The 27,977-nt window shown below is 29.8% G+C and overlaps 2 protein-coding genes and 1 long non-coding RNA gene across 6 annotated transcripts; all 3 read left to right on the top strand.

The window, feature by feature from the left end:
- Positions 1–17,355: 17,355 nt before the first annotated feature.
- On the top strand, positions 17,356–22,530 carry LOC105132492 (uncharacterized). 4 transcript variants are annotated; one of them, XM_011036033.1, is made up of 4 exons: positions 17,356–17,535; positions 18,288–19,035; positions 21,178–21,218; positions 21,310–22,530. In XM_011036033.1, the coding sequence occupies exons 2-4, from the start codon at positions 18,783–18,785 to the stop codon at positions 22,300–22,302; spliced, it is 1,287 nt and encodes a 428-aa protein (XP_011034335.1). In that variant the 5' UTR covers positions 17,356–17,535; positions 18,288–18,782; the 3' UTR covers positions 22,303–22,530. The 4 variants fall into 4 exon arrangements, with proteins under 4 accessions (XP_011034335.1, XP_011034334.1, XP_011034333.1 ...); XM_011036032.1 differs by having other exon boundaries at positions 18,293–19,035; XM_011036031.1 differs by having other exon boundaries at positions 18,324–19,035.
- Positions 22,531–22,619: 89 nt separating this feature from the next.
- Positions 22,620–24,164, top strand: LOC105132493 (uncharacterized). The gene is made up of 2 exons (XR_843585.1): positions 22,620–23,270; positions 23,748–24,164. It is a non-coding gene; the product is annotated as an uncharacterized LOC105132493 (long non-coding RNA).
- A 2,045-nt stretch (positions 24,165–26,209) lies between these two features.
- Positions 26,210–27,832, top strand: LOC105132494 (expansin-A10-like). Its single transcript, XM_011036035.1, has 4 exons — positions 26,210–26,394; positions 26,483–26,612; positions 26,711–27,008; positions 27,101–27,832. Exons 2-4 carry the CDS (start codon positions 26,486–26,488, stop codon positions 27,402–27,404), a joined length of 729 nt encoding a protein of 242 aa, XP_011034337.1. The 5' UTR covers positions 26,210–26,394; positions 26,483–26,485; the 3' UTR covers positions 27,405–27,832.
- The last annotated feature ends 145 nt before the right edge of the window (positions 27,833–27,977 follow it).

The raw sequence follows: 27,977 nt of genomic DNA on the forward strand, positions 1-27,977 counted from the left end.
CATGCATGTGCTTAACAATATCGTTAATTCTTTGATAGTACCATTAATATGAATATTATTTTAGTATATGATATAAATAGTAATACCTTACTGCTGCATGTAAAGCATTACATTATCCGAAAGTGGGTCTCACTTTTAGTGTATGATATAAATAGTAAAGGAGATATGCATTACCAACTCATAATTTGGAAGGTGAGGACCAGCGCAAGCAAGCAGACAAGCAGAAAAAAGAAAGAAAGAAAGATTTTGAAAGGGAAACATGCACGCAGTGTCAGGTCAGGCACGGGACATGTGCTAGACATCGAACACTTCTGGCTGTATATATTTTGGACAAGAACCAGAGGATCACAGCCATGCAAATCTCAATGCTCAAACTGTTTGATTTATGATGTAATAATATGTTATTATCAATCGAAATCATGTCAGTTCTTACGGATTCGAATCGTCTGGATTTCGTAAACTAAATCTATCATGCTTGCAGACATGATTGGATTATTTTTAGGATTTTTTTCTTCAAAAAAATAGCTTAATAAATGTATAATTTTTACAGAATAATACTGTTTTAAAAATTTTCAATTATTTAATGTTCTAAAAGTAAAATATTTAGTAAATATCGTTATTAAAAAGCACAACATGATTAAAAATCACACTTTAAAAATACAATATAAATTAAAATTCAAACTCTCTAAATTGAAGAAAAACAACACATAAATACCTTTTCTCTTTTAAAAAACTACTAATATCTATTAAAAAATAATATAAATCATATATTGAAATCTCATCTAAAAGTTTAAGTTTTTAAGTTGAATTGGTTTTTCAATATGGTATTAAAGCCTTGATAATCAAGTGATTATCAGTCGAATTTCACTATCCCTATTTATTTAATAAAAAGTAAGCACAAGATAATATAAGCATTTGCAAGTTTCAAACTCAAAGAGCTTTCACTTGAGCAGACATGTTACAGAATAATATAAATTATATATTGAGATCTCACCTAATAACTTAAACTTTTGGGTTGAATTGATTCTTTGACATGAAACCAGAGTTTTAATAATCAAGCAATCACGAGTTTGAATTGTATCATCCCTATTTATTTAATAAAAAGTAAGTACAAGATAATATGAGTCCATACAAGTTTTAAGTTCAAAGAGTTTTCACTTGAGATGGTGCGTTACATAATAATATAAATTATATTTTAGAATCTTACCTAAAAACTTAAATTTTTAGGTTGAATTAATTCTTTGATAATACCCTCAATCTCTCTCTAAAATAACTCATTAAACACTTAGATTGTGCTCTTAAAATAACAAAAAGACAAGCTCATCGTAGTCTCTAAGCATCTTTGAATGTTTTGTGTTAAAAATCCATCGTTACCTTTGTTGTCATCGATGCCCCGGTCCTTTTTCTAGTCCTACAAGTAAGGTAAACATACTATATTGCTATGAGTTTGTATTTGATTTAGTTAAAATGAAATAATTGTTTAGGTTGAATTTAGGATTTATGATGAATTTAGAATTTTTTTTTGAAAAAATATTTTAAGAATTTTATAAATTAGGGTTGATTAATTTGGTGTAGTTGAACATAAAAATAAGTTAAATTAATTATTTCAATTAATTATATATTGCGTTTAATTTATGTTAAGTTGTCAAATTAAGAATTTTGTATGTATTGTTAGAATTAGCTAATAATGTAATTAACTATGCTTGATGATTTAATGTAAGTAAGCATGTATATGATATTTGCGTGACAAATTACATGTTTCATTGAATTGTTGATAGGTTCATAAATTTGGTATTTTCTTTGAATTATATTAATTTACTATGAATTTGGGTTTGATTTAATACAATTGAGTATGAAAATATCAATTACATTTCATTTCTTGAATTCTATTTAATTATTGGTGAATTTGGTTTAATGTTAAATTTTAGGAATTTGATTATATTTAATATGAATTTTGCAAATTAGTCTAAGGACAGTGGAATTTACTTACAATTACATCCAAATGATCAAAATTCATTTTTTTTTAAAAAAATATCTTATACTATATTTATGTTATGTTATTATAACGACATTACTATTTATGATGTGAACAATAATATAACATATAATGGTGAGAGTAGTTGTTAAATAGTAATTTAGGTATGTCATATGTAGAAATAAAAAAAAATCATTTGTCATGGGCATAAGTGAGATTATAATATTATTTATTAGTGTTAGATTGACTTTATGCTATAGGAGGGTCGAGATGTTGCATTTTATCTTTGTAATATTAATAAAGAAAGCAAAGTTTGCATTATTGCTCTTCAATGGCTAAATGTTTATCACACTAGACTTGGTATCTTTGGAGAGAGGTTAACTTTTGATGATTTTGTAGCAGAGGATGAGGCCACTTAAACAAGAGCAGGAATTGGATCTAGTTATGCAATTGATGAGCTCAAATCATCTTGTAGATGACACAAACATAGATAAATGGATAAATAAATGAGTTATGTTTATATATTTTAGGATTATTTGAATATTGTGTTATTGAATTGCTTTTTATTCATTTTGCGTGTATGTATATTTTTTTTATGCTTTTCTGGGGCTACTTGTGATTATGAAATGTGAAAATTTGTTGTGTTTAGTTTGAATTTGTTGATTGGGATTATTGTGGTTTTTTGCAAGTTTTTTTAAGTGGGATAAGATTTTAGGTATAGTTTCTATATAAGAAAAACTCTATGCAAATTTTGTTAAAAAATTATGAAATTTTTAACTCTCTAAAATCGTAAAGTAAATTAAATTTTAGATTAAATAAAACTATGATTTCTTAAACTTTCTCACTCAAAATACAAAAAAATTTCAAAATCAAACAACAGCCAAAATAGTTCAATTGTGTTTTGGAATGTCTAAGTGTTTCACAAAATAGCCTACTAATTGATGTTGTGTTTCAAGACTATAGAATTTGATCAAATATCATCTTTTCAAAGTACAACAAAATTATAAATGATGTCGTAGTTCAGAAACGCAATATTTGTTCAAGTATCGTGGTTCTAAACTGCGACATCTTCAAACTATGATATTTCTTCAAAATATTTTTTGAACTTGTGCTAATTTTCCATTTATTTGTATTTTGTATGTTAATTTCTTAATTTATTCATTCTTTCTAACTCTAGGTGCATGCTACATTAACAAAACATTAAATATACTTTAATGTTTCACTATGAATTGCAAGGAGGTATATAATGCTTCTTTCTTCTTCTTCTTCTTCTTCTCAATCTTTTTTTTCTCGATTCGGTCATCAATTATTTTCCTTTTAATTTTAGCATTTAATGTTATATTGATTAAGATTTGGGGTTGATTATTTATTCTGGTTTGCTTTTTATATTGTCATCATAGTATTGGAATCATATTCCAGCATCAGGTTAGTACTCAATTTGATATAAAGAAATCAATTTTGTTGTTTGCAAGAAATTAAAAACAAAGGGACCATAATTGAAACAAAAAAACAATTGTAGGCCTTTTTTAAATAAAACATGGTGTCAACTCTTGTCCTCTATCTTTTTATGCCTTTGATCATAGTTTTTTTTATTTGATCCTTCAATGTTATGTTAATTAGGATTTATGGTTGATAATATGTTTCGGTGTACTTTTTATATGGTTACCGTGGTTTTAAAAAAGTCCTACCAAAAGGTTGGTGATTAATTTTATATAAAAAATGTATTTTTATTATTTGAGAAAAATAAAAAATAAGGTGACCAAAATTAAAATAGATATACAATATGAGGTATTTAAAAAAAAACAATTGTGCCCGCTCCTCTATGCTTTGGGATTTTGTCAAATTTTCTTTTTTGTCAAAATTTTATTTTTCTTGCATTTTAGTTTTTAAGTTTGAGAAATGAGAGAAAGTTGGTGAATAATCACTTTTCATTGATGAAATTCCTCGATCTTAGTGTTAACAGGTTCTATTTAGGTATTATCTCCCTTTATTTTGTCATATAAAAGACTAGGCACAAAAATATTTTTATATTTGAGTTAATTTTTTATTTTCTTAACCAAATAAATGCTCCTTAAATATTATAAATGAGCTTATAGAGGTTTGTTTTTTATTGGTTTTTTTTCTTTCTCATTTTTATCCTTCAACTTTAAGTTTTTTTTTCTTACTTGTTTTTTTTAATTTTGTACTTTAATATTTGATTAATTTTGAATTGAGTCGTTTACTTTTTTTTGTTTGCTTTTTGTTGGTTTATCATTATTTTAGACAATCATCTTAACATTTGGTTGTTGCTTAATTTTTACAGCATGTTTTTTTTATTGTATAATTAAGTAAAAAGTAATTTTAGAAAAAATAAAATTATTAAACATTGTGAAACTCATCACCTGGATTGTGGGTTTGGTGAGTGAACTTAGGTTGATTGAGAATTAAGTTTCATAATTTATTTTAATTTACTTCAATGGGTTATCTTGGTCTTAATAAAAATACTAACATTGGATTGATGTTAAATTTTTCAAGCATCTATTTTTTATGTTATATAATTAAATTAAAAATAGTTAAAAGATGTTATTATACTCAATGAAGTCCACGTTCGAGTCACATGTTTGATAAGTTAGTTTGGGTTAACTAAGAATTAAATTGATAAGTTAGTTTGGGTTGACTGAAAATTAAGTTTCACAATTTATTTCAATTTGCTTTATATGGAAGGGTTATTATGGTTTCAAACAAATGTCTCGACATTGATTTTGTGCTTGATTTTGCGAGTGACTATTTTTGTTATCATTTAATTAAATAAAAATAAGTATTTAAAAATAATTATTAAGCCCAATGGATTCCATGATCTAGGTCATCGGTTTAATAGGTTAAGTTGTAAAATCTGAGTCAATTTAATATATTATCATCTCAATATTAATTTTTAAAAAAATCAAAACATGTTTTTGCTAATTGTCTAGGTTGTTTTTTAGCTTGCCAAGTTGACTAGATCATGTTTATACAATTTAATTTGAAATCGAGATAGATAAAGAGTAGATTAAGAGATTTGAAGGTTTAATCACAGGCTATCAAAAATTTCCCAATGTCCTGATCACTTATTTTTTATGTTTATTTTTTTTTGTTTGGTATATAGGGGGATAATTATTTAGTATAATACTATGTTTTGTTGAATAATTTTGATAAGCTTAACATCAACAAAAACTTCCAACCATTAGAATTATAGTCTTCGCACTAATTTTGACACACTAGCTGAAAAAAATAAATGGAGTATGATGATCCAAATTAAAACATAAGTTTTCATTGTTCTTTGTTGAGTCAAAAGGATTCTATTTTCAGGACCGTGACTGCATATACGGCTCTAGAATACATTTATTTATTTATTTATTATTAAACGTAAATAATACATCTCATAATTCATTTTATCTTCATGTTAGTGGATCATATTGAATCTTTTGGTTCCAATAGGATAAAACCACCACTCATGATTGGAACAAAAAGGAAGAGACCTCTTATGTCCTTTTCAGTGAAATCTTTATTTTATAAATTATTGGTAACAATATCCCTAGATGTGAAGGGGGATCATATAAACAGAAAGAAAAAAAGATAATTAAAAGCAAACCTTGTTGTTTTTTTTTCTTTCATAAAAAGTATACAATGTTATTAAAACACCTATTTGAAAGCCATCAAAACCGAGAATAAAAGATTTATGTAGAGAATAAATTCTTTTAATTAATGTAAAAATTTCAACGGAAAAAATCTTAACACTAAAAAAATAAAGATAATAATTGTTTTTAAAAAAAAAATTTGTTTAAAAATATTTAAGTTTAAGAACGGACAAGTCTTACATTGCAAGTATAATATTTATTACAAATATTTAAGTTACTCTTCTTTTGAGATAACGAAGACAATGAGTTCCTAATTTAAATACTGAAGGGGTTTAATTAAGTAATTATTGGGAAAAGTAAAGAATAAGGAATGTAAATTTATTTCAAATTTAATTAATATATTTATATTTTTCACTATAAGATTGCATGTGAATGTCATTTGCTGTACCTCGAGTACACAAAGATATATGATGCATTTTTTAGGGCTAATTTCTCTTGTAATCAGTGGTAACATTTATGAATTTGATCATAAATACTTCAACCTGTTCTTGTAACTTTGCACTTTTAGTACTTCCGTGATTTACATCGCCTGAAGAAAAAAAAAATAGCTTGTAATTTTCTATAATTTTAAAATATGGTATATTAACAAATAAGATTTTTTAAAAAATAAAAAAATAAGATAATCATGCCAGTGGCCTGTGATGGTGAATCAAGAGCAGAAACCGACAACTCTCAGTAACCAGCTGCAACACCTCTGTTGCAGGAATTACAGACAAAAATAATAGAAAACAACAGTTAGCATCTTAAGATAGAATGGTAGAATAATAAGATTAAAGGTGCTAATATAAAAAATCATCATCAAATGAGTTATATAAGAGAAATCAAAGATTTTTCTAGAAAAATTAAAAGGACAAAGTAAATTTATAGAGGGAACAACTGGCTCTTTTTAGATAACCAAAAGCTTGAATCTATCCAAAATAAAATGACAAGAAGAATCAAGCAACCTCGGTTAATATGATTTTGCAGCAAATTATTGTAGTTTACTAAACCCCAGTTAACACGTTCTCAAGCTATTCGGTGCATCTATTTTGTGACTATTTTTTCTTGTTAATATTTTCCTGAAAAAAACATTGAAAAGTATGTTTTCAACGAATTTGCATCATTTTCAAATTTTTCATGTCTTTTTGAAAAATAAAAATTAAATTTCAATGCATTTCAATTATTAACAAGTCCATTTCATAATTCTCGATTACTTAATTAAGTTGATATTGATGTTTTTTTTATGAAATAAAAACAGAGAATGAAATGGATAAATAGACTAAAATGCAAGATAAGATAAATGAATGATAAAATATAAACAATTAGAATATTCCTAAAATAACGGACCAAAATAGGAATATACCTAGGTGTGGAGTTATAAATAAGGTCTTATCTCTTCTAAAAAGGGACACATTGACAAAACCCTAGTTATCATTGCTAAGAAGTGTGAGTTAAAATAAAAAGAGGGGATCATTATTTAATAACAAAAAAAAAATTTAGCCTCTATCTTATTCTCTCTTAAAAAAAATAAAAGACCTACAAAACCCTAGTCATGATTGTGCTAGAACAAAAAGAAGAGGGGATCCTAAAAACAAAATCATAGAAAACCATGTCTTTCTCCCATTCATTCAAAAATCCAATCAAAAATCCAAAAACAATTATGGCCACCTATATTGTCAAACAACTCAACTAACTAACTCTTTATCTTTTTTAAGCCAGTAGACTAAATCTTCACCTTCCCAACAACTTTTTTTTATTTCCACTAACATCAGTAACACCAACAATGGTCATAATAGTTTTCTTACTAGCAAAAACTCTTCATAGCTTCTTCTCCATAATCCTCAATAACCATAAACCACTACCAACCTCTCATTGCTATCGACTGGTTTTCAATCACCACAACACGCATAACCTCCATCCATAAAAAATAGCAAATAGCCCACAACCTTCAATCTCCAAACAATAACCTCCATTTTCCTTCCTTAGCATTATAAAAAAAGAAAATCATACCCATAACTGCCACAAACTATCACTGTCATCGTCATTAGCCTCTACAATCAGCATCGCTATCATAAAAGCCCTTCTCGAGTCAAACATTGCCAATAATAATAGTATAAATGATGATAATAATAACTAAATGGCATCTACCAACAATGATGGCGCGTGGCCTTTTCATGTGAAAAATAGATGTGGTATGTGAACCTTATATATGTCATTATTCCAAATGTTTCTAGTAATGTTATTGTGGCTCATAGATCACCTTAACCACCTCGGAAGGTCAATTTCAAATCGTATACTTTATATTTTTTTTTGTTAGTGTTTAATTTGAAAAATATTATAAGATGATTAGATCTAAGTAATTATTGAATATGATATGCATATTATAATGAAATGATTGTGATTTAAGTTTGATTGCATATTGTTGAGATGGATCGTGAAAAACTGAGGTGTTGAGTTTATGGTGTGGTTTTCTACAATTGATTTTTATATACAAAAAATATTTTTTTATTATCTATGTAAGTCCAATGCTCACTTTAATATTCGAGCCATTACTTTAATGGATTGCTATTCATTTTTAAGGTTTAGGGTAATTGAACTCATAGTGAGCCATTACTTTAAATATTAAAAAGAATAACACAATCTTGAGATTTCAACAATTAAAGATTTTCAATTTAAAATATTCATGAACACTAGAGTTTGGAATAATATTTTAAGTAATACTTATCAATACTAGAATTAGAAATATTATTTTTAATCTAATATTCATTGATGTCAAAGTCATGAATATTAGATCTTTTTGGTGCAATACTCTTCTTTTTGGTGCAATATTCTTCAATGCCAAAATTTGGAGTATTATTTTTTTGTATTCAATGATTTCATGAATCATGAATATTAGATCTTTTTTTTTTTTTGCAATACTCATCAATACTAGAATTAGGAGTATTATTTTTAGTTTAATATTTACTGACACCAAAGTCGAGGATATTAAGCCTTTTCAATATAATATTCATCAATGCTAAAATTAAAGATATTATCTTCAGTTCAATATTCATTAATACCTTACAATTAAGAAGTCAAACCCTATTATGTAGACTAAGATTAAGGGTTTTAGAATAAGAAAAATATATTTTATGCTAAAAGATCTAGAACAAAATAAAATAAAAATAAAGGAAAAGCAGTGGAAAAGTTTGCTAGTGATAATCAAGTCAATAAGATAATCAACAACGAGAAAGCCACTGCATTTATCAAATTGATGAAACATGATGACTATAACATGGTTGACTAGCTAAAGAAAACCCTAACTTAGATATTCCTATTCTCTCTCAGTTTGAGTTTATAACTATATTGAAAAACACTTCAGAAAGTTTAAATGAAACATATGTTCTTAAAGATGTCATAATGATTGATTCCATTAAGCTTATAGTAGGAAGAATCTAGACCACTAACTACCTATATTTCTTTAAAATAAGTTAAGTTTAGTTTAGAATGAATATGTATGTCATGGTTAAGTGCAAAGATTATATCATAATCAAGGTATTGATTTATAATGGTTTGGATTGTAACGAGTTTCAAATGAATATGCCATGATCTCTTATTAATAAGGTTGATAAGCTAATGAGCTTCACTAGGATAACCTTGCAAAAATACTTGCTTATATTAATAAAAAAAAACTTCATGTTAAATACATGTGTCGCCTTTCCTTAATAAAAATTGAATTACATATTGATTTTAAAAAATGAAGAGCTTTACTAAGATAACCTTGAAAAAATACTTGCTTATATTAATGAGAAAAACTTCATGTTAAATACACGTGTCGCCAAACGTATCATCTAAATAATTAAAAAGAAGCAATTTAACTCATAATGGCCATAACAAAAACAAAAGAAAGCGAGAACCCTAAAATTTTTCTAAACTCGTCCTTAACTTGTACATCATATATTTTCTTTGACATTATGAATAATAATGCATAGTAGATTAAACAGTCATGAACTCATGAAAAAAAAAGTTCTCTGCTAATTTGAATAAACTACACTAAATGAGGTTAATATTTACCAATTTGAGCGGTTCATGTTTGAAATGAGAAAATGTTTTATTTGACTCTCATTGCAAAATACATATATCTCTTGCTATCTGACTTTGAACCTAAAAAATTAATTGCATTAAAACCTTGACTAAGACTACCTATATATTAGAGGAAAATGAAAGTCATAAAAAATTAACAAAGCTTTGAGTAAAATTTCAAAGCAATATCATTTTACATGTGACATGTCTTGAAAAACCCACCTTGGTATCACAAAGCAAATTATTTAGGGGCACATCAAAGTGAAAAAAAATACAAATAAAAGTTATGGAATAACCATAATAAAAGTATGTTAATGAAAGTTGAGCATCAATGAGGATATATTGAAAATAAAAGTTCATAATGCATGATGGATAAATTTTTTTTAAATCATCACAAGATCATTTGAAAATAATCCTAAGTTTTTGGAACCATTTAAACTCCTTTAAATCTTATAATTTTTTCCTATCATAAACTCGTGTTATAGTCTACACCACATACCTTTACAAGTTCTTTCTAATAAAAAGAATTCAATTATCAAGATTGATAAGTTGTGACATCAACCATCATGAAAAATTTCTTTTCAAATGGTTATGATTTTGTTGACATTATATATATTATTATTCATAGTGCTAAAGCAAAATTTTTAAACACTTAAGGTAAGTATTTTTAGCAAACCCTGTACTTATATTTTTTTTAAGCCAACAATAGATTGAAACCATTTCAAATAAAACTTTAGCCTTGTTTGTCAAAAAGAAAAACTACCATGTCATGCACGTCATTGTTTTGTTTGTATAAAATGTCAAAACTTTCACTTTACTAGAAACATTTAAAGTAGGTTTCAAGGCATGTTTTGGTTTATGATCAAGTATAATTATATATTTTTTTAAACAGAATGCTTTTAAAATCTCACATCAAGATAATTTATTTATTCAAAATAAAAATCAATTAATATTTAGAATGAGTGAAAAATACATGCAAAGTATAGAGTTTGTTTTTATAAAAAATCATGACAACTACAACTAAGAAATCTTCAGTAATATAAAAGGAAAGAACAACACTGAGGGCAAGGTCGAAGATTGGAAACAATTCATCATTCTCCATATAGTAAATGACTTAAAGCTTATCATTGTAGCAAGTAGTGATGGTTATTAAAAATAGACAGTATAAATGTTATAAAATACTAGGATAACATTGGTATTCAAACAAATATTATTCCTAACTAAACTTGAGTAGGCTAATGATCTGAGGGTTATGATATTAGCAAAGATAAAAGCAGTTAGTTTCAATCATCAATCGGGAGCTTGAATCTAAAAAGATACCTATATTTTTTATAGGTAAGCATTCAATTTCTTTCAATATAATTACAGTAAAATTTAAGGTAATTTTGAGACCTGTAAGACTCTATCTATTAAGCCTTTTTTACCTTAAGCCTATTAAGGTTCCAATGAATCTGAATTTGATAAAACTCCAATAAATTTAAGTTATTAAATATCCTATTTTTAAGGACTAATATAGACCTAATTGTGGTTTTAAAATATAAGATTAATTCAAAAATATATCACTGAGTTCTTATAAAGTCTTTATCAAAATAATGATGTTATGATTTAACTTGGTTTTAATATTTAGGTTGGCGAGCCTTCTGGTTTAGGCACCAGCATAGGCCTGGTGTAGTTTTTTATTTTTTGTTACTAAAAACTACAAATAAAAATTATAAAGGAGAAAGACTCCTGAATAAGGGCTTCTTGAATACAAATAAAAATAGAAAAATAAAAATTATAAAAGAGAAAGACTCCTGAATAAGGGCTTCTTGATAACTTAATGAACATCCATTAGAAATAAATAACTCACAGATAACCTTAGAAAATAATTTAGACACTAAATAACATGTATAAAATAAATTACAAGAAAACACATATTGAGAAGTGAGACTTCTAAATCAAGGTATGATGATAACTTAATAAACATCCACCAAAAATAAATAAATCACAAATAAGCTCAAAACTAAATTTAGATAATAAATAACATGAATAAAATATAGAAGAAAACATATAGCTTAGGTAACTTTTTTTTTTAAGAATGTGATAAAATTGATTTTTATCTTTTTTTAAATACAACCAACTCCTTAAATTTCTAAAACTAATATATATTTTAAGATTATTAGTCTTCTTAAATAACATTAGAAAAGTAGGTGGTGACTCTATATTGAGGAGTGAGGCTCCTGAATCAAGATACGATGATACCTCAATAAATATCTATAAAAAAATGACTTACAAATACACTTAAAAAATAATTTACACAATAAATAACATGTATAAAATAAATTTTTAAAAAATATATAACTAACATAACTTTTTTTAAAAGGATACAATAAAAATAATTTTTATTTTTATTTTAGATATAATTAAACCTAATCTCTAAAACTAATATATATTTCAAGGTTTTTAGTTTCCTTAAAAAAACCTTAAAATATTGTTCGCGGCACTTGACTCTTATATCTATGTGTAATAGAAATGCTAATGATAAATTTGAAAAAGATGGCAAGACTTCAATACGTAAACATAGTAGCCTGTATTGGCTGGAATTCGAGAAACCAAAGCCACACCTTTGCAACATCTACCAAGCAATTTTAATTTTACGAGAAAAAATATTTTATGTGACTTGAAATCTTGGAAAATATAATAAATAATATTTATGCATAATCAACTCTTAATATTTAGGCATAATCCATGTTTTTTTAATAATGATAAAAAGAGTCATTTCAAGGTTTTTGTTGCTTTGAAGATTTTAATTAAATACAAGAAATGCATTAAATAAGGTTCTAAAAAAATTATAAGTGGGGATAACATGTCATGAAGTGAGGAATAACACCACTCTAAGGGATAATGTAGTATATTAATAAGATTTTATAATAAATGTGGAGTGAGATTTATAATTATAACATCTCCCATGACTTTTTTATGTGTTAAAATTAAAGAAAAAAAATAGATGTATTTATCACTATTGAAAACCTTATCAATAATTACCAGAAAACCCTTATTCTAATTGAATATTATTTTAAGAAAGGATTAGTTTCTTTTTTCACCTTCCCTTCTCAAGCACCATAGATGTGCTGTCCACTTTGAGAGAAGAGTGAGAATGTCAATAGCTAAAATGGATAAAAATACTTTATATATTGGAAAATGAGTAATGCTAGGGATACTAATATTTTTTAGTTAAACTTTATTATTAAATAATGTCATAGCTTAATCCGGTTAGGGTTTTGTATTTTTTCTTTGGATATAGTTGCTGATATATATATATATATATATATATATAGTTCTTTGGTATGAAAATTCTTGTGATTATTATTATATATATATAAAAGGAAGTAAATAGCTTTTATGAGCTGTGAATTTTGTAGACGATGTCTCATTTATTAGTTCTCATAAAAGAAGGGACATCGTGTAATCTAGGAAGTAAACATAACCTTAAATATCTCCCTTATAATTTAATAAAGTTTTAACCTCCAATTGGTTCAATAAATTCTTTTAATGAACTTGAGTGAATGTAGCTCTGAAGAATTCAGCTATGGGATTCCTGCGAATCACAAGATTTCCCTCATTAAATCCCAAAACTTCAGCCCTTTTCTCGACAAAAAACCAGGGGAACAATCAGCAGAGAGGGGAGCTCCAGATTCCAGTTCCAAGTTCATACACAGAGCCTCCCCCATTTTTCTCCACCAACACTGGAAAATTTTCCTTCCACCCTGCGCCTCTATCCTCGCCATCAAAACAAAGACCCAAGACCTTCAACCATAGCTGATTTTCACAGGAGACCAACCTCTGATACCACAGGGGAGAGCATTCATCAACACAGGGAGCTCTTATTCACGATTGCAGCCTCTCAAAAAACCTGCAGCAAGAGACACTGCCACTACCAAAAACCCCCCATCCCGGAAACACACCACCAGAGGACGAACACCAGAGCTCTTATTCAGAGGACGAACACCAGCACAATCAACACTGAGATTTTTCTAGACCAGCCTCCTCTTATGGCAGCCTAACTCTCTCCCTCTCCAACCTGTAACAGTAACCACCTTCCCCACACAAACCCAACGAGCCAGGCCACATAGAAAACTCCATAATCAAACCCGATTTTCAGCCACACACCTTGACAAGACCCACGGGAGCTTCTCCTCCACGATATTTTCCTAGACACCTGCCGCGACATCCACTGAGGTGCAACACGTCTTAACCATAGATCACGCATACAATTGCATCTATATATTGATGATGATGTTGTGCTTATATATTTTTTGTTTATCAATGAACAAATTCTTATTATTCCATAACTATTGAAAAATTCTTATTTTAAAATTATTCTTATCATTATACATTTTATTTTATTTTATTTTTTTCTCTCTTTCTTGTATCTATTTTTTTTAAATGAATTTCAATAAATAACTAATACAACATTAAAGACGGTAATACACTAAATATATTTTATTTATATTATATAATAAATAATTTTTATTTTAGATTAATATGAATATTTGAATTAGCTTACATGTATTTTAATTAATTTTATAAATCTTAAAATTAATGGTTAAGAAATTTATAAAATTTAAATTAAAAATTATTAAAAAATAAATTTAAAACTTGATCAATTAAAATACACCACTCAAAATTATATGACTAATAATTTTTAAATTTACATAATGTGTGTATATTTTATAAAAAGAGTTATTTTAATTTTAGAAATTAAAAAAATATATACATGAGGTGATAATATATATATATATATATATTTGGCACATGTAATTTGTTTTTTTTTTAAATAAGAAAGTTGTTATTTTAGCCTTTAAAAAATAGATCTTCCAATAAGCAATTGTGCTTTTAATGGGATAAATAGCCTATATTTCCATTGTACCCATGCTTTTTTTATGACATTGCCATGTGCGTGTGTGTATTTATGGATTTTATCCTTTAATTTATGGTTTCATTAAAGACTGTGCCCGCTCATCCAATTATATTAGTTTGAGGGATTAAGGTTGACCAATCATTTATTAAACCACCAGAAGATGGCACGTGGAATTTTATAAAAAAATAGAAAGAGGTAAAAAAATATATCAGAAAAAAACAAATAGTCATTATCTTTAGAAGGGAGAAAAAAATTAAAAAATCAATTAACCCAAAAAAATTATAAAAAAATAACAAAAAAAATCAAATAATAAAAAAATCAATTAAAAAATTAAAAAATAATTTGATTCAATTTGATTTTAATTTTAAAAAACTGAAGCCGAATAAACCAGACCGAATTAAATTAATTTAAATTAAAAAAAATTAATAATATTATAAATATCTATTTTTAAAACCCTAGCCACCATCCACACCTTTCATCTCTCATCTTTCAATCTAGATTGCCCTCCTTCCTGATTCCTCAATCTCTGTCTATTTCTTTAAATTCAGCCAATTAAGCCCTATATTAAACAAACAAACAGTAACGTTGAAACCTTTTTATGTTTGATTTTTTTTTATTATTCAATTTTTATATTTATTTTTAAATCAAACTAATTGATTTATATAAATATATTATATACTTATTTTTCATATTTATTTATAAAGTTGTTGATTTACTATAATATATTGATGTTATGACTACTATCATCAATATTGTGAAAATTATTTTTTTTACATCTTTATTTAAGACTTGTTTTTTCTAGTTTTTTTATTTTTAATTTAAAAAAACTTGCTTCATATGCTTGATTAATATGAAATTAGTTTTTTTTTTGTTTTTTTTTTCAATTAACCTAATCGAACTAAATCAAAACAAGTCAGTTTAAACTAGTTTTGATTTTGATTTAAAAAAATTATTTTAATTATTTTTTTAGATAAAAACCAGATCAAACAAAAAATATTTACCTCTAGTTATCTTAAATTATCCAAGCATAACTCATAAAAAACAATTTAATTTCTTACTTTATTTTAATGTAATTTTTTTATCTTTTTATTATTCATTATCTAAAATTTCACGTGTAACTTTTTATTGGTTGAGTGAATAATTAATTAATATATAACAGTTAATGGTGTTGGTGTAATAATAGTTATTTCTAAAAATATTTTTATTTAAAAATATATTAAAATAATATTTTTTAATATTAATTTTGATATTAGTATATTAAAATAATTTAAAAATAAAAAATAATTAATTTTAAATAAAAAAATTAAAATTTAAAAAAATAATTTAAAAAAATTAATAAACTTGCAAGTTAAAGAGTAGAATCCATAAAAAAAATTTATACAAAAAAAAAATTATTAAAAAATAATATAACAATGATAATAATAATAATATATCATTTACCCATTTTGGTTAAAACCACGAGAGTTCTGCATCTGTTAAAAGTAATTTTTTATTTAAAAAAAGTCAAACATATTTTATTTTTAAAATAAAATAAATATTAACTATAAACTATTTTTAAATCAATAACAAATATGATTTAAAAGTACATCAATTTTAAGCATACATTATATACAAAATCTGAACCTTGTTAAAGCATTTGATTCTACAAAAAAATATTTTCATTGTTTAATATACCTTGATAGTTAATTTGATCATTAAATTACTTAAAGTAATAAAACAAATTGAATTGATGCATCCATTTTCCGTTGTATATTCATATTTTCTCTTACACATTATTTTGCTATATTTGAAAAGCCTATAAAAACGAATTTTAAAATTTTAAAACCTTGAAGAAAATAAAAAAAATCCACAAAATATAAAAAATTCAAAAACCTAGAAAAAATAAAAAAAATATAAAATATAAATATAACTTGTAAAATCTAAAAAGAGAAAATTTACAATTGTATAAATAATTCAAGAAACGAGTGTGTTTGGTTTGAAGATGTAGTGACTTTTTTAAAAAAATACAACATTATTTAAACACAAATTACATCTTTAAAAATTAAAAATATATATTTTTACCTAAAAAATATAAATTATCTCCCATCCAAACACCCAATTAACAAAGCAAATAGATGTCTGAGCAGATGAAATTGAATTGCCTAAATATAACAAATAGAGAATTAAATTCAGAAAATTATTTACAAAAAAAATCATGAATTCATTGTTTAGATATATGAACACAACATCTAAAAATATATATTTTTTCAAAATATTTACTAAACACTTATTAGATTTTTTAATTTCTTTACAATAAAACAAACTAAATATTAATATCCAAAAGATTTAACCTTGTGCTTAAAACAATTAAATCCCATTTGGGAAATAAATAAAAGGAAAAAAGCATCAGACTGCGGTCAATCTGATGGCAAGCGATACCTAGGCAGCTGTGTATGTGTCTCTGGGACAGTACAAGAATCTGATTCATTATTGCAAGGGTATCCAGTTATAATCATTACATTACCTGTTTGGAAATCCAACCTTGTAGGATACAGCGTGGCATTTCATTACATCGTGTTTTTAAATATTTTAGTTTTTTTTTTAATTTTAAATTATCTTTTTTCTATATTTTAAATCATTTTAAAGTGAAGGATTACATAAATTTAAATACCTGATGCCCATGCTAATTATACAATTAATCAATACAATAATAATTATTTATAAAGTATTTAATTAATTAAGGGAAAAAAAATTTAGCATAGGAACATTGTTATGCCCATCCCTTTCGAGGCTCCTACCTTTTGCTTTCTCTTTTGTCTCATTTCTCCACAAGGTGAATATTTTATAACTACACCTTCATTAGTCTCCAATTAGGCTCCAATTATCAAAGCCTCAACCTCTTAAGCCTAGGGTTTCGTTTCTTCTCTTCATTTTTATCTCTCCTTGTGCAAATTGCAATCAAGTTCGTTTCTTTTTGGCATTTTGAGGTACTTTGTTTCTTGACCCATTTTTTATTTTAAATGTAAATGGCCTTATTTTGTCTTGTTTTTGGGAAAATTTCTTCATTTTGGTTGGAAATATGAAAAGGGTTGGCGGGTTTATTTTTTTATCTGGGTGTTGTGTAGTTTTGGCACAGTTTTGTTAATTGGGTGTTTTAATTGATGTTGATTTCGCGTGTTACTTCTCTTGTTTCTTAATGGAAATTTGAGTTTAGAAAGATTTACCATTTTGGGTCAATTTTAGTTTTGGTTGTAATTAAATGTTTGGAAGATTTGATTTATTTGGGTGCTGTTGTGGTGTCATCTTCTCTGTTATTATTACTTTTTTCTGCAAATAGAAGGTAATAATTCAGGCACTGTTTGTATTGTTGTGCTAATGATGTAAATTAGTGTTATTTTGCATATAGAACTGAAAACATAATTTTGTATTCGAACATATGTTTACTTGTTTGTTTATTGCCCTCATTCATGTTGAAAGGACCTTTTAGTTATCACTGGAATGATGGTCTAGGTGTCCAGTATTTACTATGATTTTGCTTAGTGGCCCTTACAAGTGATTATACAGCAGCATTTGTTGTCATTTGTCCTTTTGAAGTCTTTCTTTGTTCATGTCATTGGCTAGTGTTCTATCAGAGGTCAGTCTCTGACTGAAGTAATAAGCATTTTGTGGTGTCCTTTAGACTTGTATTCAAATGTTGAATATGTGATGATTGTCTTAGTTCTTGAACGTATCATCTTAGTTCAGTTGTTAAACTGGTGCAATTGGATAAATGCAGTGGCGAAGGGCAGACTTCAGGTGGAACTTGGCATCAGAAGTTATCATACTTGTTCAGCAACTTGTCTAAGCATGCTGAGGTTTTGAATAAGTTGATTCAGAATGGAAATCTGATATGCCTCCTATGATAATTCCAAAGTACTGGGTGGCAGCTACCTTCAATGATTTCTGTCATCATCATACATAGTGATCCTTGGTTGCAATATTCAGAACTAGTGTTGCCATTATACCCAACTTAGTAACTTTGCCCATGTGGACCTTCATTTGACCTTAACTGTATTTAACTTAATTACAAAACAACTTTGTTGTGCTAATAGAAATAGCTAACACGGGTGCACTTTGTTGTGTGGCCGCTGGGCCACATGGAGCGAAATCACCTGCCACTGGTAGGGACTCTTCCAATAATCATGGTGAACCACATTGGCGAATAAACTCTAGTTTCTCACCTCCTCCATTGAGGATGTGGGATTGTAGGTTACGGTCAGATGGTTTATCACATGGGTCTCGTGCAGTTCATGATTCATCATTTTCCTCAAATAGTAGGGGAAGTAGAAGCTGGGTGGGAAGCGAACAGTATACCAATCATCATCACTCTGTATCTGATGGTGCACTCTCTTTTTCAGATAGCACACCTGACAATGTTCAGGAGCCCCGTTGGACATCACCAGTGCAAAAATTTAATCTTAGTGACCTTGCGGTCTCTACTGCTGGAGGTAATCTTAATAAAAATTTTCTCCAATATTAGATTCATGGTATTCTGATCTTGTCTAGTAGTATACCCATCATGACAAGGGCAAGTCCTGTTTAGAGGTTCTGTTTTTTGATGGAGTAGTGCAAAAATGAGGTTTTTGTCTTGTTCCTTTTCATATATTTTTGTGTGTTCAATCTGTTTCTCACCTTTATTTTTTTTATCATTTAAGGGATTGTTAAAACCATTATTGAAAGGTTTTCTAACGCTAGTCATCTAAGCATAGAAAATTGTAATTTGAATTATCATACTTGGTGAATCAAGTCTTAAATTAACTGAATATCCTAATTATATAAAAATCTGTGTTGATTAGGTCATTTCTCATCTATGATGCCATTTAGTTCCCGAATGCTGAAAATCTGCTGGATGTAGTTTTCTGGAAACTTTATCAGAGGCTGTGTGTCCTGCCCAATTCTGTTCGCAGATTACCTTCTTTTTTCGTGCAGGGATTCATTCTCTTGTTTGTCTTAAGATTCACATTCTAAATGTAATGCTCATATTCCACACCATTTTTTTATTATTCTGCTCATGTTAATGGTAAATCATAAAGCTGAGGACAGAAAATTAGAAGGAAAAAAAAAAGTGGTGTAGAAGTTTCTTAAACTATCACCTACTCTGCAGGCCTTGCTTTTCTCTTCTTCATTTTTGACAAAAACTTTATATAAACTATAGAGTTTCTGAATTTAATCACATTTATCAAATCCGGTTTAACTTTTTATCTTATGTTATCCATCTTTAAATTCCTAATGGCATCCAGGATTTGAAAAATGCCAATTTGATACTCTCGTTTTGGAGAGGCAATGCTGAGAAAGGGCATCCTCAGCTTCTCAGCATGGATTAACTGTATTTCATATGATTTCTTCATGGTCGTGTTTAAGGTGATTTAGTAGCATGGTGGTCCGTAAATTTATACTTGTAATAACTGAGGGAGTGGTGATATCTACAAATGTAAACAAGATTTATCCAGAATGAGATATTGGGTTGGAAAAGACATATTATGTTAGCATCTTGGGCATATTACTGAAATGAGTAATATGTTAGCATCTTGGGCATATTACTGAAAATACCATGAGAGTCTACATCAAATGGACCTTAGACTAGAAGCCAGCAAGATATTGCAATTAGTATAATGAGAAATTGACAGCATATATAAATTGACCAGTTATGCAGTTCTCATTCTCTTTGCAGCTTATTTTCAAGCTAGCCATTGGTTAATAATTATTGAAATATGCTATCGAGCTTGATATGACCTCTCTTGTACTCTTTATTTGTACCCATTTTCTTCTTATTATTAGTATTTTTACATGTTATTTCCTAACCATGATTTAAAGTCAAGTATGTTACTCACTTTTACTTAACCAAAGAAAGTAAGGCAAAAAGAGGAACTCATAATTTGTAGGCAAGTTATTTAGCCCATGTACCAGCGGTTGCATGGAGTTTGGATAGGTTTTAGGTTCCTCCATATCATTTTCATAATCGATAATTTGCTCTGTGGTGCAGGTAATTTCTTTTATATAGAATGGAAGTTAGGCCTTCCTATCCCCCTTCTTTATGCTTAATATGGCAACCAAAGTTGGTCAATAGCTATATCTAGTGCCTCATAGTGAAAGCCAAAATGATTGACTGGAAATTAAGAATATTATTTATTATTTGAAAACAAAAACTTATTGAGGCAGAATCCATGATTATATTGCAGTTAAAATTAGATGGTTGAAAATAATTAAGTGAAATCTGTGCATTAATTTATATTGATGGTGGATTTCAATCACAAGAGAATTTTCATCCAAGGCTTCTTTTGCGCGTATGATCTGGAATCCTTATCTTTTTGGTGGATTTAGATCACACAAGATAATGTTTCATTTAAGTCGTCTCTTGTATGTAGGATCAGGAGACCATCTTTTTGTGCATGTCTGCAAACTCAAGTCTAGGAAAATGTCTAGCTTTTGCAAACTCATGTTTAGGAAAATGTCTAGCTTTTTGGTAGTTGATTTTAATAAAATCCAGCAGTATTATGTTGCTTGAGTTTCTGGTTTTGTGCCGGATATCTGGATGATTTTATTTTTTACTGTTTTACAGGTTTCTATTCTAACATATTTTCAATTTCCAGGATCAAGATCTCAGCCCACTTGGTTTCCATGCTCCACTGAGGTGACTTATTTATACACCTTTGGTTTGTTAGAACCGGCTGAAAAGTTTCAATTGCATGACATTTTCCTTCTCTGGTGTTTCATATTTTCAGAGAAGATTTGCCATCAGTGCAAGTGTGACATCCCCTGGTTTTGGTTCCCCATCCTCACTTTCTGAGTCCAGCCATTGGGAATCAACTAGCAAGCGACCATTTGCTTTCTCCAGTCGCAACTTTTCAAATCAACGCTCTTACATGTCAAAAGCTGTTTATCCATTAGTATTTCGCAACCCTGTGTCAGATTGTGAAACCTTTGGTGATGTGGGTAACAGTAGTCTTGGTAGGTTAACACCAGGTGAGGATCAGATATCGCCATCTCATTGGCCTGATAACAGTTCAAGTGTTGATTACAAGTTCCATAAAACCCTCACTGAACTTCAGAAGTTGGAGACGTCACCAGACCCCAGCGCAAGCTCTAGAAGAGAGGGTTTTAGATGGAGCAGTGCCAGCAGTTATGATCTGGGGATTGATGGAGAAAGGTTTGACATTGCAGAGCACATGGATATGGAGAGTCTGAGGTCCCCTAGTCGTCCTGTAGCGGAACAAAAATGTGGAGTTTGTGGAAAACTTTTGTGGCAAAAGTCTCCCTGGAGCTCACATCGAATCATGAGAGGTAGTGACATGCCAACTGCTGGGGTATTCCCCTGCAGCCATGTGTTCCATGCTGAATGTTTGGAACAAGTCACTCCAAAGACCCAGACTCATGACCCTCCTTGCCCTCTGTGCTTGAAAACCGTAGGATCAATTGAAGAGTCCCCACCAGTTTCAGAGCCCTTGCAGATGGCTTTAAGATCTGTACGGAGAAGCAGAGGGGTGGTGATATCTGAGGTCCAGGGTAGTCACAGTAATACGGAAGCCTCTTATCATATCAAGGACAGATTGCGGAGGAACTGGCCCTGTACAGTGTCACCTCGGAATGACAATGGGTCTTCAATAACCTGTCGTCTTAGAAGGCATTTTACATTTAAGGGGAAGTCTGGTAAAGAACTTTTCAACGCTAAGGTGTTCCAGAAGACTGGTTCCTCTTCTAGCCAGAAACCAGCTTGACACCGAATGTTTGTTGAGTAGTCTCGTGTATGTAATTACTCGCAAGTAGATTTCAAGATTTAGATGTTTGATGAATCTTTCATGACACGTTTTTAAATCTGCTAGGGTTCATTTTTCAAGACAGTGGTAAGAACCCTTGCATGTTGTTAATTTATATATATAAGCTGTGGCAGATCTCTCTGACTCATGACTATTTGTGACTATCCATGTGACTTCTCTCATTCATTATTTTCAACTCTTCAAGTTATTAATTAGCAAATATTGCATCCAGTTTTAAAGACTAGAGCATTTTAATTAGCATAGGCCCCCTAGTGTTGGAAGTCTAAGTGAAATGGATTTCAGTGGTGAATCCAAATGAGCTGAGAACAGAGTCCGCTTGCATGGTTATGTTGGTCCAGAACGGTAATGAAGCGCGGGCATCAGGCATGGTAGCTTGTTGGTTGCTGCTGTTAGGAGTGTGCAGGCAAGGGGTGAAATATCTAAAGTGCCCAATATTTGTCAAGGTTACTACTCAATTTAAGACAGATTTCCACCTGAATATATGATGGTGGTGCGCATCCATGTCTTTTTTTTTTTTTTCCTCTCTCTTTTGTGTGAAGTCCATATCTATTTCAATGGATGCCACTATCTGGAGGTGTGCATGATATACCCACATGCCTGCCTCCTCTAAAGTATAGTAGCTTGCTGGCTTCAACTCCGAGTAGCTAATGCCACAAGTCTACAAGAAAACCCCAGTGGGCTCTCCATGATTCGGAGGAGTGGGTACTTTCTAGCTTCATGTGGCTTAGAGTTGTTCCTGGAAAACCATATTTGTAAACCACGATGAGAAGACCCTGTATTTTGGATAAAATGTGGGGCAAATTATATACCCCAGCTATCAAGGTGTCTCAAAATTAGGTCCCTAGGCTTACCTTTACTTCTTATTCTACAGCTTGAGCCAGTGGCCATGTGATCCCATGTGCAATGAGGTATTGTTCTTCAGATCTGTTATCTTGCTCTGGACTTCTTTATTTTTTTATCCATTTCCTGTTGCCAATAGACACCTCCTTGGACTGCGTGTTGCATTTTTTCCATTAGAATAGTCACTAATGACAAGAATACTTGGGATTTGCTACCCACAATTCTACTCCTAACAACCATTTTCCCTAGCATAAAAAAACTAAACATCTTGGTTCAGATAATGAGAGAATAATTCAACTTTGTTTAGGTACAGAAGCCTATCCACGTACCCAAAGAACTGCAGTGTTCTTGGATATCAATTAAGCTGTCGATCAACAGAAACGCGGGAACATGAATTAGGTAAAAGAAGCAGATAAAAGAATATTTCCCCTAACTTCCGTTCCAACTGATGCTTTTGGACAGTTCCCTTCGAAAATGTCACGATGATACATCCATGTGCTGTAGTTTGGTTGTTGCTCTGATGTTTTGGTATTTTTCTTATGTAGCTTGTTGTGTTTCTAGCGTTTGGTTTGGTCCTTTTCAAAAACACTCTATCCACAAGGGAATGAAAAGAAAGAAGACAAGGGGGATGCACTAAGTTGTCTGTTGAGCATTTTTCATCAAAGAAAGTTGGATGTCAAACATATCTACCAGCTACTCATTATTCTATTCATGGGGATTTTGAGGGCATCAATAGATTCTAAGAGATTACATCTTTTTGTGGATTCTTTACATGAAGCTTGAATATTAATCAGTTAATGTTACTGGTAATTGGGTGAAGAAATCTGCACCCAGCAATACGCGCAGAGCTTGAAGAGCAAATCAGCAGTGAAGAATACTTTGGTAGAGAAAATCTTCTGTTATGATTTGATGCATCTCCATACCAATATCCAAGATTTTTGAAAATGATTAGCACAGCTTAATAATTTCGTTGCTAACTATAGGTTAAGCTGTAAAGATCAGAAGTACTTTATTCTTTAAATAGAATTGCAGCAAGAAAGCATTAAGGTTCATCAGCTGGACACAGCTAAGAAAAGCATGAAAGCATGATGGGATATATTCATCAATAGTGCAGAAACTGTATAATTCATCTTTTCAACCATGGACGGTCCCCCACGTGCACAGAAATTTGATTAGACATTTGTCAACCTTTTTTAATCAACGCAGGCAGGCAGCAGCCCGTATTTTGTTCTTTGCCTTTGGGTGCTAGCGTTGGAAGACATATTTTCAAAGAGAAATTTCTTTTCTTAGCAGCGGTAAAATTGTTTCCTTAATTACCAGATGATGTTCATGGTAAGGTGTAAGGTTTTGCCTGCAACAAGTAGAGCACCAAAATCATTGACAGATTATTATTCCAACAGGATATCTTTGTTCTCAGCTAACTCTTGAACAGCAGAAATGTTCTCTTGGTATGTTGACAGCATGTGAAAGGTCAGAAGCTCAACTTTCTGCCCTTCAAAGACGTCAAGGAGCGGTAGACCAGAAAACAAAAAGATATATATACACTAAAGAATAGCAGACCAGGAACTCAGAAAGTAACATTTATGCATCTACTCTTATCCACTTGCAATTAGAGATTCAAAGAACTTGGTCGGTGCTATCTTTTTATCTTTCTAGTTAACTTTAACAGACATCCAATCATTTATTCTAACATTTTCCTTAAGAAATCTGAAACTTTTCTACTTCAGTAGGGATTCCCTATAGACGTCAAGAAGATCAGAATAAGATAGTTAACCATGCAAAAACAGGTTTATATTAGGGTATTGAAAAGATTAGGTTAAATTTGGATGTATAGCAAGGACAGAAGGCAGGCCAAAAAGAGCATGTATACAGGCTGTTATGCTGTATGGTATGATGGAATTTTAACTTTAACAATACATTTAACATGTTAAATGATGTCAAGCAGTAGAGATAAGTCTCTGTAATGGTGCAGAAACAGTCATTATTCAGTGTTTATGATTGCAGTAGCAATTGTATTTTAAAGGATTTTTTAAAATATTTTTTACTTGAAAATAGGTATAAAAAAATTTTAAAAAATTATTTTTGATATATCAAAACAATTTAAAATCATAAAAAAAGTAATTTAAAATTTTTCATTTTTTTTAATAAAAACAAAAACTTGAAATTCCAAGCATCCGAGAGATGTGAGTGTTGGGAAAACATAATAAAAATAAAATAAAAAATTTACACCTATCTTTGTGTATTTAAACTTTGGACATGTAAACAATGCCCAAGTTTAGAAAATTAGGTGTTGGAGCTTATAAATGTATTGTTGTATTAGTTTCCCCCAGCATTAAAACTTGAAAATATAGTAATTATTACTTTTTAAAATATTTTTTATTTAAAAATATATTAAAATAATATTTTTTAAAATAAATTTATTTTTAATATCAACACATCAAAACGATTAAAAAAATAATTTTTAAGCAAATTTTTTTTTAAATTTTTTTCATGAAACACTATATATTTGAATTAGATGGATTTCATATATTTTTTTTTTAATGGATATTAACTCCAGGGTTTGAAACTAGGAAGTGAAGTAAAGAAACAAACCTTTTTAACAACTAGGTCAACCCCTTAAAGTTTATACATTTTAATACCAATATAGTTTTAAAAATTTGGAATCAAAATTAATTTACCAATAAAAACAAAAGCAATTAATGCTAAGAAATCAAGCTTTAAGAAACTCAAATGTTTTGAGATATTTGTCATATAACAGTCATTTATGATATATTTTTAGGAAAGATATCCCTAAAGCTAATCTATATACCTAATGAGGCTACATTCTTTTTCAAATGATTTTATAGACACCCTCCTGTATTATTGATATGGTGCATCCAAAATAATTTAATAAAGTTTTCTAAGTTTGAACCTGGAAAGTCAGAGGAAGGGAAAGAGCAAACCTTCTTTGCCATTCGGAGATCGAAATTAATTATACTTACCTTCTTCTTTTTTATTCTACATGTCAAGAATATAAAATTGGTAGTATAGCACTACCTTTTGGCAAACCTCTCCTCCTTAGGTTAGCATATAGTTTTCTCCACAAACATCTATAAATACAGGTTCATTCCCCAGCTTCTTCCTTGCCTTTTCCTATTCACTGACTTGTGTTTTCCAAGCTGATTTCTCTGAGTTCAAATTTATTAGGACATTGTAAGCACAAAGTTATCAATGATTTCTTTTCCCACTTGCAAAAATAATCCTTATCTCAAACTGTGTTTCTTTTGCTGCTACTTTGCAGGAAATGGATTTTCTAGGAGTTTGTCTTGTAGTCTTCCTAACCATGTCGAAAACAGTTCATGGCTATGGAGGTGGATGGTCTCATGCTCATGCTACCTTCTATGGAGGTGGTGATGCTTCTGGCACAATGGGTAAGAACCAAAATCCAATGAGATACCTGCTAGTCTACATCTCTTTGCTATATGGTAGTTCATGCTCAATCAATTTATGTGTATGCTACAATATATAGGAGGAGCTTGTGGTTATGGAAACCTCTACAGCCAAGGTTATGGGACAAACACGGCAGCATTAAGCACAGCTTTATTCAAGAATGGACTAACCTGTGGAGCTTGTTTCGAACTCAAATGTGTAAATGATGCCAGGTGGTGTCTCTCAGGATCTATCATAGTCACAGCAACAAATTTTTGCCCTCCAAACAGTGCGGGAGGGTGGTGCAATCCTCCTTCCCAACATTTCGATCTTTCTCAGCCTGTTTTCCAACGTCTAGCTCGTTACAAAGCAGGAATAGTCCCTGTTCTATACAGAAGGTGAGCTTACTCATCATGATATAAATATGACTCAACTTTGCTATAAAATCTCCACAATATACTGAACCAAAAAATCTTTATTTTGTTTACAGAGTTGCTTGTAGGAAAACTGGAGGAATCAGGTTCACTATAAATGGTCATTCATACTTCAACCTTGTTCTTATAACCAATGTTGGTGGTGCTGGTGATGTTGCGTCAGTCTCCATCAAAGGATCTAGAACTGGTTGGCAGCCAATGTCTCGCAATTGGGGCCAAAATTGGCAGAGCAATTCTTACCTGAATGGTCAAGCACTCTCTTTCAAGGTCACAACAAGTGATGGACGATCCATCATCTCCAGCAATGTAGCTCCTCCAAACTGGGCTTTTGGTCAAACCTTCCATGGTGGGCAGCTCTAAATTCCATATCCCATGCCCAAACTAACTGAAACCACTTGGAAGTTTAGCCTTCAAGGGAAGAAGATATTGATTAGTACTGAAAATTTCTATTCTGATTAGTTTATATAGGACCTGCATACGTCTAATGTGTTAAAAGTGTTCGTGACATAGTTGACTATGGTGTTACAGCTATGGGCCCTTTTAGAAATGGCCATGGATGCATTTGTTGCCTTCCCTGCACAACCTACAAAGGGTTAGTGAATTTGTTTGTAAAAATAGTCTAAGCAAAACCTAGATCAGTTTGAGACCATTCCCGCATCTTGTGGGAGACGTGATAGCAGGAAGCAGAGAGATTGTATAATGTTTTTTATTTAGCTTGCTTGCGATATAAAATCGCTCATTATGAGGGTCCATCAGTCCTCAGAATAAAGTTTAACAGGATAGAAAAGTCCATCAGTCCTCAGAAACAAGCTCGTACGGATTTTCTATTAACTTCGACCAGCGAGCAACCATCACTCCTGCACTCGCCGGCTTAATTTTATTGCACTCCTGGTTCGCAAAAGTAAAACAATAGCAACGTCCCTCACCCATTAA

Source organism: Populus euphratica, unplaced genomic scaffold (genome assembly GCF_000495115.2).
Source record: "Populus euphratica unplaced genomic scaffold, PopEup_1.0 scaffold27.1, whole genome shotgun sequence".
Lineage (NCBI taxonomy): Eukaryota > Viridiplantae > Streptophyta > Magnoliopsida > Malpighiales > Salicaceae > Populus > Populus euphratica.

What these genes read in the sequence shown, in the direction of transcription:
- LOC105132494 (XM_011036035.1), top strand. Translation starts at nt 26,486, where the DNA reads ATGGATTTTCTAGGAGTTTGTCTTGTAGTCTTCCTAACCATGTCGAAA. An exon ending in TGATGCTTCTGGCACAATGG is followed by an intron (nt 26,613 to 26,710) that starts GTAAGAACCAAA and finishes TACAATATATAG; the next exon opens with GAGGAGCTTGTGGTTATGGA. An exon ending in GTCCCTGTTCTATACAGAAG is followed by an intron (nt 27,009 to 27,100) that starts GTGAGCTTACTC and finishes TTTTGTTTACAG; the next exon opens with AGTTGCTTGTAGGAAAACTG.
- LOC105132492 (XM_011036033.1), top strand. Translation starts at nt 18,783, where the DNA reads ATGTGGGATTGTAGGTTACGGTCAGATGGTTTATCACATGGGTCTCGT. An exon ending in TGCGGTCTCTACTGCTGGAG is followed by an intron (nt 19,036 to 21,177) that starts GTAATCTTAATA and finishes TTCAATTTCCAG; the next exon opens with GATCAAGATCTCAGCCCACT. An exon ending in GGTTTCCATGCTCCACTGAG is followed by an intron (nt 21,219 to 21,309) that starts GTGACTTATTTA and finishes TCATATTTTCAG; the next exon opens with AGAAGATTTGCCATCAGTGC.